This window comes from Pungitius pungitius, chromosome 16 (genome assembly GCF_949316345.1).
Source record: "Pungitius pungitius chromosome 16, fPunPun2.1, whole genome shotgun sequence".
Classification (NCBI taxonomy): Eukaryota; Metazoa; Chordata; class Actinopteri; order Perciformes; family Gasterosteidae; genus Pungitius; species Pungitius pungitius.
Genome location: NC_084915.1, coordinates 8,042,346 through 8,061,334, shown reverse-complemented (window position 1 = coordinate 8,061,334; position 18,989 = coordinate 8,042,346). Strand labels below are relative to the sequence as shown.

General features: G+C 43.0%; 1 protein-coding gene across 2 annotated transcripts; it reads left to right on the top strand.

The window, feature by feature from the left end:
- Window positions 1-4,979: 4,979 nt before the first annotated feature.
- LOC119215562 (moesin-like) lies at window positions 4,980-17,821 on the top strand. 2 transcript variants are annotated; one of them, XM_037467812.2, is made up of 13 exons: window positions 4,980-5,234; window positions 11,706-11,789; window positions 12,093-12,188; window positions 12,289-12,563; window positions 12,656-12,739; window positions 12,970-13,116; window positions 13,199-13,295; window positions 13,396-13,559; window positions 13,697-13,827; window positions 13,961-14,121; window positions 14,204-14,296; window positions 14,801-15,022; window positions 15,402-17,821. In XM_037467812.2, exons 1-13 carry the CDS (start codon window positions 5,223-5,225, stop codon window positions 15,564-15,566), a joined length of 1,731 nt encoding a protein of 576 aa, XP_037323709.1. In that variant the 5' UTR covers window positions 4,980-5,222; the 3' UTR covers window positions 15,567-17,821. The 2 variants fall into 2 exon arrangements, with proteins under 2 accessions (XP_037323709.1, XP_037323710.1); XM_037467813.2 differs by lacking the exons at window positions 4,980-5,234; window positions 12,093-12,188; window positions 12,289-12,563 and having other exon boundaries at window positions 11,731-11,789.
- Window positions 17,822-18,989: the final 1,168 nt, after the last annotated feature.

Sequence of the window (18,989 nt, the reverse complement as noted above, 5' to 3'; positions counted from 1 at the left end):
AAGACAATGAAGCATATGGAATTGATGTTGAGCTCAAAGGGTCTAGAAAGTTGCCTCCCATCTGTAGAATATGGAGCCCACTCGTATATTTGTCCTTTTGAATTAGGAAAATGTTCATGTTTTCTAACGGAGTGGTTTTACTCTTTAAGAGGGTTGATTGTGTGAGACTGACTTTTTCTCATTGGTGGTGTTTGGAAAAAAGAAAAAAAATCTATATTTCTTTATAATGTCTACGTACAGCCGTGGTATATGAACAGATATAAAGAAGAAAAAAATTGAATGTGTTTTTGCCCAAATGACTATTGGGCTTTGCCGACTTTGTTTTTTCATGAAAAAAAGACAAGGCCACTTAAGGCCGGCTGTCTGCTCATGAGAAGGTGAAACAAACTGCCTAAATGTTTCTTCATGTGAAACAATCCGATTGCAAGGCTGCTGTCAAGGTTGTTTCTGGCATTTGGCTTGAAGTTTGCGTGCCGTCCCTTTCCCTTATAAATAGTTGAAGTGTTATTGATTTAAAAACAAGTTCTCCGTGTGGAACGGCTGACGCTCTATCCGGATGCTGCCCACAATAAAAGAAATACCTCTCAAACATCATCACACATTGAGAGGCCAATGACCATTGATTCAACACTGATTTGGTTCAATTGTAATCGGACTCTGTCTCTTGGTGATAGTGAGATCCTTTTAAACCTGATCTGTAGGATGGTCGATTGCCGCCGATGGATGCATAGTGCTTTCACTGAGATGTGCCAAAGAACCACTACGCGTCGTTTAAACGCCAACACAACACATTTCAGAATGAAAGTATTGTGGATTTATAACGAGGATTAGTATTCTCCGCGGGATGCAAAGTAAATCATCGAGTGATCTTCACAAACATCTGTGGTGGCTCAAGCATTTGATTACAAAGTCAACCAGCTGCAGCACATACAGGACGTACACCATGTGACATTAATGTCACATCGATTCAGAGCTGTGTTGAACTCGCGCTACTATTTGTGGCACCGGGACACAATGCCTGCACTTCTGTCATCAGAAAGCACGCTCTCATGGACAGAAAGGTGAATCGCATTCAGAGCCCAGTGGCTGTTAATTCTTTGCATATAATGTTGAAATGGTCTAATCCTCAAAGACGACGCTGTCTCTTGGCCGTTCTTTTTTTCGGGATTACTCCGTTTTGTCGATGTTCCTGTCGCCACTTCCAGAAAGATCCTCCTGCCCATGGACAATCGACTGCCATCGGGCTAAAAATGACCTCCCTATCACATCAAAAAGTCTCTCAGCGTTTAGCTGCTTTTGGTTAACAGTTGGAAAAAAATGTCCGTAACGGTGTGCCCCCTCCCCTCCGCCCCCCCCCCCACCTTTAAAAAGTGCCGCAAAAAACGAAGCCTCAAATGTCTAGAATTGACTTTTGCTTGTTGATACAAATTGTATCTGTACCTTGAATGTAACAAAATATGAAATGTATGATATGAAAATAGTTTTATTTAAATAAAGGGAAAAGAGAAATCAATGCCATAATGTTGGTGACACTGTGTGTCACTGGGAGTAGCCCTTTGGTATGTACAAATTCTTACTGGGTACGGTAGTAGGGACATTTCAGTGCTGCACAGCAGTGCACATATAACCTGTGTACAGTAGTGAGCATCATGTCCTCTCTGTACATAGTCACACACGTGTGTGTGTGTGTGTGTGTGTGTGTGTGTGTGTGTGTGTCTATATATACAGATATATAGAATGTGATCTGTAACAGTAACTTCAGTTGTTCGAATAATTAAATCATTTCTGTGTTGTAACCTGTGCACCCTGGTGAAGTGCATCTAATTCCTCTGATTTTAGGTCTCAGCGTTGCGCTATTTTAATGGAAATATTTTGAATATATTTTGCTTAATAAAACATGCCAAAGTTTGAGGTGGCTTTCTCGCACACGCGTTCTTTGTGACTCACGACACAGACACAGGTCGTCACGCGGTGCATCCACACAGGGTTCATTCTCCAGAGCAACTCAACACCCCCAACCCAAAGCTGTGCTTAGCCGGACGGAGTTAAGCACGTTCCATAAAGCGTCCGAGTGCACTATGGGTAGCATGCTGACGCCGAATGGTAGCAGTGTTTACTCAGATCAGTGTTTTAAACCTGTGGGGAAAAAAAAAAAAAAGAGTTAAGACCACCGTCAATGTCGCATCAGATAAAGTACAAAGTGCACACACTACGCACCGGTTAGAACAAATGGTTCAAAAGCATGTGAGCGAGTACACACACACACACACGCACGCACCGTTTCTGCAGCCTGCACAACAAGAACGGGTGGATACATTTTAAACACAACAGCATACACTTGGTGTAATACTCAGGTCACACAAACATGTAAAATCACATACTTTGGTGTTTTCTATGTTGAGAAAGGTGGTGGTCTGTAATGTAAAAAATGGAAATAATAAAGCACTCTTTTTGTTGTGATCTTTTCTGCCGTTTTCACATCCAGTCTGGATGGTCTGGATATCATTGCTTTTATAAACCTAAATATACAAGAATAGACTATTTGGGTCCGTGGGCTCAAACCAAATGTAAGTCTTATTGACAATGTGTTTTTCTTCATGAATAAAGCAAAATGCTGTTCAAACTGTTTTAATTGTGTTTAATGAGACGGTGTACGTTATTGATGTGAATTCTATGATATGTTACATTACATGCAATTATGAAATCTAAGGAGATATCTGTATTGCTATAAGGATGGAATTTTTTACTCGGTTTTTGAGCCTTTTTTTAACAACTTTTACACTTCATGCACAAGTTAGCCGAGATCAAGGAGAAGCTGGAAGGATCCGGTTCAGACCCTCTGAAAAAACATCATGCTTCATCTGTGACAGCTGAATAGATGGATAGAAATGGTTGTTCAATTGGAAACGATTTCCATTGTGTTTCAGGGGAAGGATTTAGAGTATCAGAGGAAAAATGTACCCAAATATGTAACTTCCTTTGGTGTAATGTCCTTAGACTTGAAGCGTTTAATGGCTAAATGTTTTCCTAATCTGAAGTTTTAACACTTAAAACCCTCTTGAGTTGTATTAAACTTCTTCTCGAGTAAAAGCAAGGCCATGCTTTCACTTTCTAGTGTGTTTGTGTGTGTGTGTGTGTGTGTGTGTGTGTGTGTAGACCGCAACTGTAGATGTGCAACGGGTTACACAGCACATGCACACAATCTGCTGGTTAAAGAGTGTAATGGCTTCAAATTAGATGGCTATGATTTGTACATTACATGTCATTTAGCTGACGCTTTTATCCAAAGCAAATTACAATAAGTGCATTTCACTACTTTAATTCATTTTACAAACAGACACTAAAATCAACCTGTTGAACCAATGAAATATTTTGTCTTATTTAATAAAGCGCAGGCTGCATAGACAGTTAGAAAAGAGGATCGCTGAGGCTTTACAACACACACACACACACACACAGGCCTGGTCGGCATCAGCCTGGATTTTGGGGGATTTGACACCACCTCGCCTCTGAAATGGGCTGCAGTTAGCAGCTCACTGAGTTCAGGCTGTTGGAGGTCATGCTGCCCCCGGAGTGTAAGATGAGTCAGCATGTAGACGCAGTGGCGTCTCCGTGGGATTATCGAAGCACCAGCCGCTCCCGCCAGGAATTCCAATTTCTCAGGTCGGTGACCTTTAGAGTTTAAAACATTTACTTTCACATGGTGCAAGTGTACATTGAGCATTGGTTTGATTTGATATCATTTTGAATAACACATGGGTGTCACACATACTATGATCGAAAGGAAGCAGATGTTGAGACATCATCAGCAAGGACATTGTGTGATTAGGAGAGGATTTGAGCCGCCAAGACAAGAAGCGCATCAGTGTCAACCATCGAGTCTCGGTTTCATCGAGGCAGGAAGTTCCGTATGCACATGTGCATACTTTGGTCTACTGTAGGAAAATGGTGGGCTATGATGAGTCATTGGGCTTCATTTGGTGAGTCTGCTAAAACCGTCAGATGAGGGAACATTTTGTGAGAAAGTTGAACCCCTGACAACGCAGATAAACAATTATAAGTGATCTGGGTCGCTCTGTGATGACACATTTCTCTCCTGAAGGCAGTGTAGCTCCCAGGGTGATATTCATCCCTCAGCGGGGACATCAGTGGCCATGGAAACAGTTTCATAAGCACAAAAAACAACTGTAACAACACATCATATTCCTACTGTCTATTGTGCCATGAACAGACATTGGCCACATGTTACACAGGGACCAACAAAACTATCTATACCCCAGAATCAGGACCATAGGCTTTCATTTAACCAACTTTGCACGAGTGCAATTGTGAAGTGACCTTAAAGTGTCCACCTACTGTAAGTAATATTAAAGGAAATGCTGGAGTGAATGTTGTTATTGATTCACAGTGCCTTTATGTGGATGCACGGCCATTAGAGAACCTCCATTTGGACCACAAGCACTCTTTACATGCTACAAACATGTGGCCTACCCCATGTGAACGGTCTAATCAGGAATCAGGAAACATTTCTTACCAAAATATGTCAGATATAATGGTATGGGTTAGTAATCTAAAGCTATGAGTTAGTTTAAAATGAATAAAGTTAAAGTGAATAAGAGTTTAAAAAAAGATTACCTATCACAGTTTGTGTTGGTTACCTTAACTGAACAAACCCTTAATTATGTGTCAGCACCTCCCTTATGTTTTAGTGTTTAAAATAAACTACTAGTGACGACACCTCTTAAACATTCAGAGGGTCACTATGGCGAGAGAGAGAGAGAGAGAGAGAGAGAGAGAGAGAGAGAGAGAGAGAGAGAGAGAGAGAGAGAGAGAGAGAGAGAGAGAGAGAGAGAGAGAGAGAGAGAGAGAGAGAGAGAGAGAGCGCAGCCATGATGATGCAGCCGTGCAGGCGGAGTCTGCCGCCCAGAAGCCTCTCTCTCCCCCTCCCTCCCTCCTCCTCTCTTCTCTCCGGTCTGGCTGCTGGCCTGTCATCGGCCTGGGTGTGGTCTTCAGGAGTACCGTTAGCAGGAAACCGAGCTGGAGCCATTTCACTTTAAGGCGAAACAAAGAAAGTCAAGCGAAAAAGTAACCTTTGGTGTCCTCGCGACGGGAAGAGCGGTTTGTTTTGATGGGAGAAAGTTTCCTGCTGGTCTCGCTAGCTGGTCGTCTGATTTAATAACTTTTTTTTGTTAAATAAACGCTGAACCAAGGAGAGAGGAAAGATGCCGAAGACGGTAAGTGAAAACCCTTTTAACGGTATCGTTTTTAAAGACTAACGTTACCGTAGCGTTATTTTTGTTTGTCGTTCTCTCGCTAATTTAACCTCTTCGCAGTGTGAAATTGAAGTGTACTATTCACACCAGTACCTAATAATTAACATTAAAACAACCTTAATTGCATACCCGGTACCAATTGAGTCGTTTTTACCCTCTTTACAACCCACGGACTCATCCTAGGATTTGCTCGGGGTACTTTCCGTTAGGCGTGTGCGTGTGCGCGCTCCCGCCGGTTCGTTCATTAAAATTAGCGCCTTAAATCAGATCCTTCACGGAGGCGTCTGAACTTCGCGCGCCACGTTATTACGTTTCGGCTTTCTCTCCGCCCCGGGGAGACCTCGAGTCACATCTCTGCCAAAAGCCGACTAGTGTGGCCTGCGGGAGCTAACGAGCTAGGCCTCCCTCTCACCCGGGGTCCAACCGTGAGGATCTGAACTGTCATTGAGGCCAGCTGTGCTGCCCGAAATCTGGAGCAAATGGAGGCTAACCTAAAACGGGGAGGTGGCGCGGTGGGGGAGGCCCTAACAACCAGTGTGCATTATTGCCACTGTGAAGAAAAGAGGCCCAAATGTTGCCCTGCGCTGTGGTATCAGGGCTTCATAGAGCTGTGCTGCAGTTGGCTCTGAACAAAGGGAGTGACGGTGGACTCGGACCAGGCTCTTTGTTTTATTCAGTCAGCATTTGGCAAAGCGCAATGTGTCCGGCTCGTGCCCCCATCCGATTCAAAGTGAAGGGGAGCAAATGGGGCTCCGGTCCATCTCTTATGTTTGGCCTCTGGCAAAGAAGAGTCAGGCTTTGAGTCAGCAAAATGCTTTTGAAAATACAAGTTCATGTAGATGGGCGCATTTGTGGGCAATCATTGTTATTCACAGGTTGGTCTAGAGCTGTGATACTCACGTGTTAACCCTGACAATAAATGGAACACTATGCTACAGTAAGAGATTGCAGGATGTCATAGTGCAGGTGCTTTAATCCATTATATCCCTAAATGTGTGTATTTTTTAAATTGAGCATAGTGCGTGTGTATTATATTACCACTACACCACTGTTGACGAGGCATTAGACGCCTGCACTGAATTAAAAATAGGAGAACTAATGGTACCAAATGTGGAAGCTGCTTTCTTCCTTTCGTATTGCTTCTACTTCCTATGTATTTTTTTTTTTCTTCCAGCTGATAACTTGAAAAACATGCCATAACATCCAGGCATCTAAAGTGCACCCTTAAAGAGCGCTACGTACCCTCGTCTTTCTGAAAGGAAGTCCCCATATCATATCCGCTTCTTAAAATAAAAAGGGCCACTCTATAGGAGTAAAATTGCTACTGGGGCAAATAACAATGGCATATTTCTTCACAAAAATGTTGCTTTAAATTGTAAGTGGAATTATTTTCAACAAAAATATAATGTTGAAAGTTCACAAATAAGTGAATAATGTCTAAATCCTGTTTGTGGTTGGTGGACTTTCTAATGCTCCTCTGTACGCACACTAAGCTCATCAACATGAACGTTGTTCACGTTTCTCTCTGCCAATGTTTACTGGTATCTTTTACATTTTCTTGCTTCACTTAGTGTCTGTCTTTGTGCCAAATCACATTGTACAACACTGGTAGTCTGTATCATGTGTAGCCGCTACCGAAGAAACAGCTGGGGGGACCCGACAGACGTAAAAAAAATCTGTTTGGCAGCCTGATCGGTTAACATCAGCACATCGGTCTCTACAGCCGTGTCGTGGAGGCCTCCGCCCAGACATGATAAAGGGTTAGGTCAGAGGAAACGAGGAGTGTGCGGCATAGATGGTCAAGAGGAAGCAGACAGATTTTCTAAAAATAAACAGGGACAATGCAAAGTGACTAAGGACCACCGATTATCTAGACAAGATCTTATATTTCAACATTACACAGAGACCACCAGTGATTTTGGTCTCTTCATGTATGTATCCAGAAAGTTACCATAATAAGTAATGAAATATTTAATGAGGATGCTGTGGACACAATGTTTGAAAGAATCCAGTTTTATGCTGATTCAGCAGATCCAAAGCTAACTGCACCCACAGAAAGTTGTCTCCCCGATCTGAAATCTCATCTCGAGTAAAATTCCTTCGGTTAGTTTAAAACAGCTTTTTCATGAACTTCTAGTATTATTTTTTTAATAACTCTTCTAGTTAACAATAGCAAACTCTGATGTTTGACAAGAGCAATCTTTATTGAGACATTTTTCAAATTTGCTCGACTGCTGTTGGCAGCGCTGAAGTTTCCCCAAGGAAGCCATATTGTGACTCAAGGTTTCTGCTCTTACATCAGTTCCTCTCCGGTAATTTTCTTGCCTGCAGCCTTATAAGGACTTTCACTTCACAGTCTCGCTATTCTCCCCCCTGCTTTTCGCCGGGCGCAGTACTCCGTTGCAGGCCTCCACTTTAGATTGCTTTACAGCTTGCTACAAGTACAGGGCCTTCCGTAGCTCTGTGTTCATCGCTGTTATTCTACACTCTAGTGCCATTTAGTCACTTTATCTAGGTTTACATTTTGGATTTTCCCTTTTAAAATGATGTTTGGTTTTAGTGCTCAAACCTGACCATGTGCTTTTAAAGTAGTTTTCTTTCTTTTTTCCACTTTACTGCTGAATGAACCTTTACCATATTATCAACCTTTTGCTATTTGAAAAATGTAACCATTTCAGTAAAAGTTAAGCAAAGGACAGGACGTTTTTTGAACCAGTTGCTCACTATGCCCAAGTCTGGTGTACTGTTAATTACATGAACATTTACACAGCACCTGTTTTGTCAACAGATAAACAAACCGCCTACTGTTATTGCACAAAACGTGAGCCTAACTCACCATTACGGCCCGTTATGTAGAAATCCTGACGAGTGCTGTTTACCTGTTGAAGCTGGACCAAACTCTCAACGAGTGACCGTGGAGAAATGTTGAATGGAAACTCCCAGCGGTATGCTAGTCGGGGATTAAATAAGTCTGTATAGTGCACATAGCAGAGCAGATTATCAGTGTGTGTGTAGAGGTAGAGCCTTTGGACAACCTACAATCAAACCTTTTTTACACATGTTTTCTGTTTGGAGGTGGAAAACAAATCATACTTATAAAAGTAAGTTTATATTTTTGGCTTTAATGTATACTCCTTTTTTGTCTATTGCTAAAGTTGCTAAAACCTCTTGTCCATTTTATGTTTTTATTTGTCTCTAATCTACTTTTTTATAACATTCAAAGATTATTACCATAATACAATGCAATATTCTAGGTATTTGTCTAGTGCAACCTTCAAGCCAGTAAGGTTCAGACTGTACATAATTAAAGAATAGCATTAGCAAAGCACTATAATGAGCAATAGTCCACATACTAGTGGATGACTTCAGAAGAACCTGTGGTTTTTATCCGTCTTGTTTCTGGAGTGAAGGAAATGAGGTCCATCAAATGTATACTGGAAAACAATCCACTCCGACGAGTATTACAGCTACAGCTTTTAGTCGGGTCTACATATTTCTGTGTACACGGCTGTAACAATATAACAGTTGATTTTGATCCAAAAGCAGACATGGCAACAAAAAAAACAACAACCTCTGGGCATAAACCAGCCCTTACTTGGTCAGTAGGAGGCTTACAGCTGGCAAACGAGTGCAGGGGCCAGAAAGAAGGGAATGTGTCATCGGAATAAATGGGAAACAAAGCTAAGGTCACATGGAATGGTATCACCTCAAATACGAGGATTAGTGAGGTAAAGAAGGACCGGTGTGTCGGCTGGTGATGAGTCGGGTTAACGTATGCAGTTAACTGGAGACTATGTGGATCAACCAGCAGGATGTGAATGGCTAGAGAGGAACAAGCAGCGATGTATCCCCACGCTTTATGTTTTTATTAAAAACAACCAACCAACTTGTTTATAATTCTTGCAGTGATGTGATTTATTCTGTGGTTGTGGGAACCGGTTCGAATGGACCCTATTTGCGCTCTTTTGTGTTTACGGCCCCCTGCGTAGAGAGCGACCTCATCCTCTGCTCTGTCCTCCTTCCTGTCCACTGGTCTCTCGGGCTGCGGGGTTTCTGATCTGATCCGGTAACAACAGGCAGTATGAGAACAAGGCGCTTATTTGCTACAGCACTGTAGTGGAGTGTAATATGTGTATACGAGCTTTAGAGGATATGAACATGCTTGTTGTTTTCACGTGATTTCCCCTTTCAGCATTGGCTTTGAGCCATGACATTAACATACTGACAGGCCTGTTATACTGTGTCTCAAAACACCCCCGTCACATCTTCCCACATTCCCACTTTGTATTCAGCTTGACGTTTTACCTAATAACTGTGTGCTGTCGGGTGTGACACAGCTAAAATGATCATTTAAAACACCTAAGCAGCTCCACCAGACTCGGATCGCAGCGTGACTTGATTTTCTTGCAACTCTAACATCTGGGTTCGTCTTTCAGACAGGCCGTGAATCCGGTGGCAGTAGATGTGGGCTGAAGGCTTGCCGCTGTAACCAGGGTGGAGCCTTTGTTATCGAGAGGTTCAGCGTAGTTGCTGACCTTGTGCGACTGCCGTGGGCGCTGTGACACAGAAGCACGACTCTACCGGAATCCCCCCCCGCCCCCCCTGGGTGTAGAGCGCCGCTCAAATAAAGTTGGTTGAAGTAAAATGAACCAGAGTATTGTGCGCGTAGATGTGGTCCACATACGTAATGGGGCTGTAGCTCCACACGTGTGTTCCCACTTGCTTTAAAACAGATAGTGGTGTCGTCTTGGCTGTGGTTGAGAGCGGCACACTGATAACGCTGGCGTAGGAATGTTCAGGGTGGCGGTCACTGACTGATTAATCCCCTTTCTGTGTTGAGACTGGGGATATTTTTAGGAGATTTTCCTGCATCTCACTGGCGTCAAGAGTCTGCCCTAGACTGTACTTCACTTAACTGCTTTAAGTCCCCTCTGTTCTGTGAATTTCACTAGTTTATTCTTTTATCACTTTTCTCTCTCACTGTTTAATTCATCCAGTGTTTCCCCTACCATTATAACAGGGGGGCGCCCTTTGTTATTTTTCCACGCTCGGCAGTTCCACCCTGACATGAATGTCGCAAATATGTCCGTGTGAGCTTGCAGCAGCAGGGCAGAGAGCTCCGTGAAGTGGAGGGCTTCTCATTATAGAGGTGATCCAACAAGTCATCATGTTACAAACATTGTAACAGAATTGGTCTTTTATTCCTCTAAATGTAAAGCTTTTTAAAAGCCCATTGGAGAATGGGTCATGGAAACTTGACGCGCTCGGCTGAGAGGGGTGTTTTTCGGCATGTCCTAATAATGGGGCGTTAAGTGGTTTTGAATTGTGGCCATGAGAGACACACCCTAACCAGGCAGAAGAAGTTTGAGTTCAGTTCCTTTTTTTTTTCAGAATTAGCCGTTCTGTTGCAGGAAATGAAAGTGCTGAAACCCCATGAACACCCTTCGTGAACTCTAATCCACACACTAATAACACCGATGACTGTGGGGGCTGTTTAATGTCCGTTTAAAGAGTGGTATCTCTGTAGGTCAGTGTTGGCCTGCACAGTGGGTTTCACTCCGTCGCTTTCTGCCGCTGGTGATGACAGGAAGCGAGATGAGGCACAAGTATCCTGAGAAGTAAATGGGGTCCTGCTGACGCGAATGGGAAAGAATGAACCCTAATCAGCCCCGCCACTGGGAAATAATGCACACCATTGTTGTCCGGGGCAGGCGTGGGCCTCAGCCCTCACAGTTATTTCCCAACAGACATGCTTGCTGCATTTTTGGTCATTTCTAAGAGGACAGAGCAAATGAGAATGAGCATCCACGGGTGGTTTACTCGGTACAGAAGTGATTTATTGTCCGGGGGACCTCACAGCAGGGGGGAGGGCAGGCTTAAGGTTAAATATATTAATTTGACTTCTTCTGCATCACTTTGCAACACGTACAAAACTTTCTACCCTCACTGGCTGAATAAGCAACTGCGACAAAGTGCGTTAACTGAAGAGGACGAACCCAGTCATCAGCCTGGCTGATAGCTTAGCATACAGCTGAGCGGCTAACTGACAGGCTGCTTGATACATGACAGGATGTTGGCGACTCTCATGAGAGCTCCGGGCTCAGCGGCGGTGCCTCACTAGAGGATGTGGTTACTTCCTGTAGATAAGTTCTATACTGAGAGCAGCATAGAACACTAACATTCTGATCATTCTTATTCTCTTCATAAAAGCACTAGGGACCAAACATTAATTCAATATATAATGTATCATTGTTTTAAGTTCGGCATAAAGGGACTTTCTTAATGTTCTTTGAGACAGATTCTTCCGCTTGGCTAGTCATTAAAAAACCTAAATCAACCTGTTTAATGAATATTGACAGTTTAAAGAGTCTATAATGCTAAGAATGATAAATTTATTTATTTATCGTTTTTTTAATGCACTTCCGTCCTCAGATAAGTGTAAGAGTCACCACGATGGATGCTGAACTGGAATTCGCCATTCAGCCAAATACAACAGGAAAGCAGCTCTTTGACCAGGTATGAAAAATGTCATTTGGAAACATAAATTGTAGAATTTGTTACTTTTTGGGGGTTGGAATAATTTAGATAAACACAACATTATAGTTATATTATAAGTGTATATGCTTTATTCTAGAAACCATCTAGGGTATGTTTCTATTTTAAATCTCATTACGATGTTCTTAAATCCAACCTACAAATTATTTGAATGAAACAGGCATCAATCATACAGCGGCATGGCGACGCCCCCTGGGCTTCACTGTTCACTGTGGTGGTATTTGGTTGTAGTCACAGAAGTATCTTCTGATTTCCTGTTTTCAGGTGGTTAAGACCATCGGGCTGAGAGAGGTTTGGTACTTTGGACTCCAATACCAGGATACAAAGGGTTTCTCCACATGGCTCAAGCTCAACAAGAAGGTGAGATCCTCAGTTGTTGTTTTTTTGAGTGTCTAGCACAAGATTTGTATTTACAGAAACGTAACCTCCAACCCCTCATCCGTGTCCCACTTTATTCTAGGTGACAGCCCAGGATGTGAGGAAGGAAAGCCCACTGCTGTTTAAGTTCCGCGCCAAGTTCTTCCCGGAGGATGTGACCGAGGAGTTAATCCAGGACGCCACGCAGCGGCTGTTCTTCCTGCAGGTGAAGGAGGGCATCTTAAATGACGACATCTACTGCCCTCCAGAGACTGCGGTCCTCCTGGCCTCCTACGCGGTGCAGGCCAAGTATGCCGACTACAACAAGGAAGTCAACACGCCCGGCTATCTGTCCGGTGAACAGCTGCTCCCTCAGAGGTAACACAGGCACATGTCGGCGTGCAGTCAGCATCAGAGGGGCGTGCGTTAGGGCGTGGCTTCTGACACTCTATGATGTCTCATCTGCACAGAGTTCTGGACCAGCACAAACTCAACAAGGACCAGTGGGAGGAGAGGATCCAAGTGTGGCACGAAGAACACAAGAGCATGATGAGGTAACTGCTGACAAAATGGCATTTCTAGAGGATATTTTGAGATAATACCACAGAATCTGATTGTCACAGACTACTCGACCCAATCTATCTCCCCACGATGGGACCGTGAATCTTTAATGATTGTTTTGGTCTTCTCGCCGGCATTCCTTCTTAGTCTCCTGAGCATAAACTACCATGTGCCTCCAACTCTCTGTAGCACTGGTTAAACTTCACTTCTTATTTGTCCACAGAGAGGAGTCAATGATGGAGTATTTGAAGATCGCTCAAGATCTGGAGATGTACGGAGTCAATTACTTCAACATCAAGAACAAGAAAGGAACAGAGCTGTTTTTGGGAGTGGACGCTCTGGGGCTCAACATCTATGAACAAAATGACAAGTAAGCAAATCCGCAACAATCCATGTCCATGTTGAGCAGGATTTGCATGCACCTGACAGTTTTTTTGCATTGTCTTCAACAGAATGACTCCCAAAATTGGATTTCCTTGGAGTGAAATCCGGAACATTTCCTTTAATGACAAGAAGTTTGTCATTAAGCCAATTGACAAAAAAGCCCCCGTATGTTAAAATCTTTATAACAGCAGCTTCTGAACCGTCGATAAATCCTCAGTCTGTGCATCGCTTTTAACCTCCCGCATCCCTATTTTTGCTGTTTTAGGACTTTGTGTTCTACGCTCCGAGACTGCGCATCAACAAGCGTATTCTGGCTCTGTGCATGGGTAACCACGAGCTGTACATCCGCCGCCGCAAACCAGACACCATCGAAGTGCAGCAGATGAAGGCTCAGGCTCGGGAGGAGAAGAATCACAAGAAGATGGAGAGGTAAGAGACTCTTTTCAAAATGCACCTGACATGTGTTTATGGAGGTGTAGGCTACTACTACTTTCAAATGCCCTGAGAATTATATGATGACCTGCTTACTCCAGTCCGCCCTGATGCACTGTTTCTGTTTCCATCAGAGCTCTGCTGGAGAACGAAAAGAGGAAAAGAGAAGTTGCAGAAAAGGAGAAGGAGAAGATTGAAAAAGAAAAGGAAGAACTAATGGAGAGGTTAAAGCAGATCGAGGAGCAAACGAAAAAAGCCCAACAGGGTGGGTGACCCGGTGGAGAAGCCTGCACGTCGTACTGCGGGGAATGCTGACTGCGTTGTTTTCCCCTCACACAGTGCTGACCTTTAGCGCTGACCTTTGGTGCTTCTCTGTGCGTGTGAATGTGTGTGCACAGAGCTGGAGGAGCAGACGCAGAGGGCCCTGGAATTGGAGCTGGAGAGGAAGAGAGCTCAGGAGGAGGCTGAGCGTTTGGAGGCTGACCTGAAGGGCGCTGAGGACGCCAAGCAGGCGCTGCTGCAGCAGTCAGAGAGCCAGATGAAGAACCAAGAACACCTGGTCGGTCAACCACAACTCAATGATTGCTCCAGTGCCTCAAACATCATTATCAAGAAAAACTAATGGAAAACTTTCTTTTCAGGCGACCGAGTTGGCTGATTTGACTTCCAAGATTTCCCTTCTGGAGGATGCCAAGAAGAAGAAGGAAGAGGAAGCCGTGCAGTGGCAAGAGAAGGTACGGCGGCTTTTTAAAACATTTTTTTTTCAATAGTGACCAGTATTTTTCCTGTGATTATAGTCGAATGGGGTTAAAGATGCTGAAAATGAAAGTACAAAGGAGATGACGCTGCTAAACATTTGAACTGTTGACATGTTGAGTTTTTACACAAAGCAAAATATCTGCCGCTTCCGTAGCAGCGCAGATAGCTGGTTTCATCTGCAGGACATTCCTCAAGTCTCTGTGTGGTGGGGGAGGGGTAAAAGCTCACAGCTGGACACTTGTTCCATTTGCTTCTTCTTCATGGGCAGCGCGGCTCACGGCAAAATGGCCGTCTTTCGCTACAAGGAACTCCCGTCGTATCTTTGGTGCCCAGTTGTGATATGCCTCATCGTTTGGGTCACGGAGCATCTTCCATGTGTCCGTGGGACGAGTGGGTCGTGTTTGGCCCTGTGTCGGGTCCGCACTCCCAACACATTGACTGTGCCCCGCTCCTCTCATTGGCGCTCTCTGCTCCCTCAGGCCACCACGGTGCAGGAGGACCTGGAGAAGACCAAAGAGGAGCTCCGCAACAAGGTGATGGTCGCTCACGTCCAGGAGCCGCTCAACGAGCATGATGAGAACGACGAGAGCAGCGCCGAGGCCAGCGCCGAGTTTGCGTCGGACGTCACGTTCAAGGACCGCAGCGAGGAGGAGCGCATGACCGAGGCGGAGAAGAACGAGCGCCTGCAGAAACATCTACTCGTAAGTCATGGCCCGTAGATCGCGAATGAGACGATAGAGCTAAATTTGTATCTAATACGGCACACTGCAGCATTTTAAAGCACTTTTTCTCTCACATATTTTTGAAATAAGTAAAACATACTGCAGGGAGAGGGTTAGTTAGTTAGGTGTTGCTGCCGCCCTTCCTCCAGTGTAGAAGGGCAAGTAGGCATTGACAGTTGGGACACAGTAAAGTCTCCAATGAGACTCCACTTCTCTTCAATAAAGAAGAGAGCAAGATAAAGAGCAACAGATTAATTATAGAAGGCTTGTTAAGTTTTAAACTCATGTGGTTAGAACATAAGAAAGCATTCAGGGGTTGTGTGTGTCATGGTAACAACTGCTCCGACTCTGTTTCCAGGCTTTGAGCTCAGAGTTGGCTAACGCTCGGGACGAGAGCAAGAAAACGGTGAATGACATGATCCATGCGGAGAACATGAAGGCGGGACGAGATAAGTACAAGACCCTGAGACAGATCCGCTCAGGAAACACCAAACAGCGCATTGACGAGTTCGAGTGCATGTGATGTCTGCACGATGCAAAAAAGAGAGGAAAAGGAAAAGCCCACACAGCTGTGCCTCTCTCCCTGGACTGCAGTCCTGCCTCACACAAGCTGTCTCCTCTGCTCCCAAACAAATCAGATCCACAACATGGTTGCACAAGCGCAGCGAGATGTACAAATAAGGATCTGGAAAAACTCCATTTCTTACCATTCCTAACTTTGAATTTAGGCAAGTTACTGGTTGAAAAGGGACTGACTGTATTTTATTAGTTTCATTCCTCATGGGGGCTTTGTGTAGCATATTAGTATACAGTAAACATTGAGTAAGCATTTTTAATTTCTTTATATATTTCTGTCATGTTCTTGCATCATGATTTCCAAATAAAAGACTCCGACCTATTCAAATTTCCCATTGAAGACTGGGCCTGCAGACATATTTCTGCTGTTCACATGCAACGGTTCTTCTCAGCGATCTGGACGTTAATATTTGTCCCATTGTTGGACCAAATTTTCCGTCATCTGTCCATGAAGAGCATTTACAGAGCAGTATTACTTTTTTTTGCAAAGTCAATTTTAGTTTAGGTTGAGTGTATTCCGAATCTACCTACTGTTAGAAATCACACAGTATTTACGCCCCACTCTGCAATATTAAAGATACATTTCATTTTTTTTGTCTTGATTTTTACATTTCTGAAAGCTTTCAACTCAGTTTTCCTTTCAAGGCTTTAGTGTCAATGTTGTTGTGTCATTCAGTGCCATCATCTAGTCAATTCAGCATTCAATAAATAAAAGAAACTTGATATTTGAAGTTTTTTACTGTTCCCTTTAACAGTTAGTGTTGTTCCTCTGCTTTTTACGATTCTGCTTGTTTGCAATGAGGCGTTTGGATAATGAAAGTATATACATTTTTGCATTGATATAATCAGTTCAGCTTATGGAATCACACTGTAGTTGTCACACCACAGGGCAAAAGTTGCAGTTTGAACAAACTTTTTCACTCATTTGTTTTATTCACAGATGAGAACTTTCCTTCTACAAAATCTTCATAGGATTTAATGTGCGTAATAGAATATTTTCCTTAAACATGCACTGGAAAACCATAGTTTACCTTATCACAATGAGTCAAGACCGACTCCAATGCATGCGTTTGGATAACTGTATTTAATTTTGAGTATTTTGTGATTTGGATTTTTTAGAAGTGTTGGAACAATGTAAGGTGGGAAAACTGACACCACTGAGGATATTTTTGTACTATAAACTCCAGAAGTAACAGTTTTTTTTTCAGAACAAACCTAATTTAAAAAGAGTATTTTGGTGTTAACTGATAGGCCGGCTCAGTGCTGTGATAGTGAGCTGATGGAACAAGCAACACCCCAAAGCCACGGATTGAATAAAAAAAGCTGAACGTGACAAAGTTCTGTTGCATGCAGGCAAATTACCGTTAAATTACATTTAACTCAAGCCAAAACAACTTCCTTGTGCCATCTTTTCTATTTGACATTTTGTGATCCAGGCATGTGAAGGGTTTTGCTTGTCCTCAGATTGTTAGACATGAGGGTTTGAAAACTTTATTGATGCTATTTAGCAAATTTCGATTTTTTAAATTGTATTTAGTTTTTTCTCTCATTGAATGAACCTTAGTCATTTGTACCTAGATGCATTTTGATATCCAGTATTCTCGCCCATTGCTGCGTCAACTTATTTTACCATGGAATGTACAAATGCGTTGTTGCTATTTTGGATACCTTTTCATGCCTTTGACAATAACTTATATTTCTTATAATGCTGCACTGTACTGTATGTTCTACCTGAAGCACCGTGAGTTGACAGCCTTTTCTAAAGAATAGAGTGTCATTCGAATCCCTCAGCGTTTCGTGACAAAGAAATGTAATAAACGTTGCCGTTCAATATTTAGTCTTGAATCAAAAAGGGTTGAAGCGTGATATTGTAAATTGACAGACAGTGCCTTCCCCAGATTCCCCATCAGATGTCGCTGCTTCAAGTCCTTCTTTCACCAATGAATAAAAGTCAAATTAAACTTATTTGTTTTCCTGACTACATCCTTGCTATCTACAACTAGCATTGTAATTGAAAACCCCTTAAATCAGTCGTGTCCCATGAGCAGCGTTATACTCCACATTGCTTTAAATGCATCATCCATTCATTTGAGCTTTCTCTTGGGTTTAGGTTTTAAATGCATAAATGAACCACATTCATTTGTTTATTGCAAGGCTTTTTTCTATTTTAACAAAATAAAACCAAAAGTTGTTTTCACTAAATTATAAAATGTTCTTGTTGAAATTATGACCTTTGTGTTGTTAGGGTCGGTTTCGATAATAATTGGATCCAAAACTCAAATCATAAGTGTACTGTCAGCCAGCTCCTCTCCCAAGCATGTGAGCTTTAGGGGATTCTCGTTTTGCTTTGTTGTTTAGTATACCTGCACAAAAACAAAAAATGCAAAGACATTTGAGGTGGTGACTTGCAGGGTCACCAACTGATGAAGATAAAGCCCAGAGGCCCACACCAAAAATATTAAAATGGATGATAGATAATTGTTTTTGATTTAAGAGATGGGTCAAAAGCAACCCGTTAACATAAGAGAAGGTAACAGAAAGCGAACACAAGCCGAAGGTTAATCTGTTCAAATGCTTACTTTCAGTCTAACACACATTGGTCACGCTGCCGATGGCCTGGAGTTCCCATCGCAGCTGCTGTCGAGCACGTGGCTGCAATCCTTCAGTCAGCCACACGGTGGCAGCCTTCCCTCAGCCTTCCCTCAACCTTCCCTCAGCCTTCCCTCAACCTTCCCTCAGCCTTCCCTCAGCCTTCCGTCCGGCCCAACATGGCAACCATTCGGAGGCTTAGTCACGTCGATGAACATTTGGGCGATGATGTCAAGATCGTCACCAATATAAACGCCACGTCAGCTGCACGTAGTATGTCTACCTATTAAAAGAAACGGGACTTTCCGGTTCTACCCAAGCAAGTTCTTAGAATATTATTTTTTAAACCCGTACAAGCGATACGTTTTCAATAATGAAACCTACACAAAACGTTTGTACGTGACATCCAGAACACACATATCAAAATATTGCTCAGCAAATTTCTTTTTACAAAAATCTCCCACAGCTGATTTTGTTTTTGATGGTCTGGTGGCATGTGCACAGCACTTCTCTCATTGTGGAATCTCAATATTTTACAGTATTACATACATCATTCGTGGAAATAAATACACTTCACTAAAACATTAAGGTAGTCAAGAGAATGTTGGGGTATTTTTTTGCAATAGGAAATTCAGTTAAAAATCAACCACCTCTTTCTTAACACCAAAGAGAGGGGGAGTTGTTTTCGTCTCCCACTTCCTCTATATTTGTGGTAATAGTGGCCTGAAAAGGGTGTTGAAATGGTTCACACTACGAGCTGCTGCCACATAGAGATAAGGTG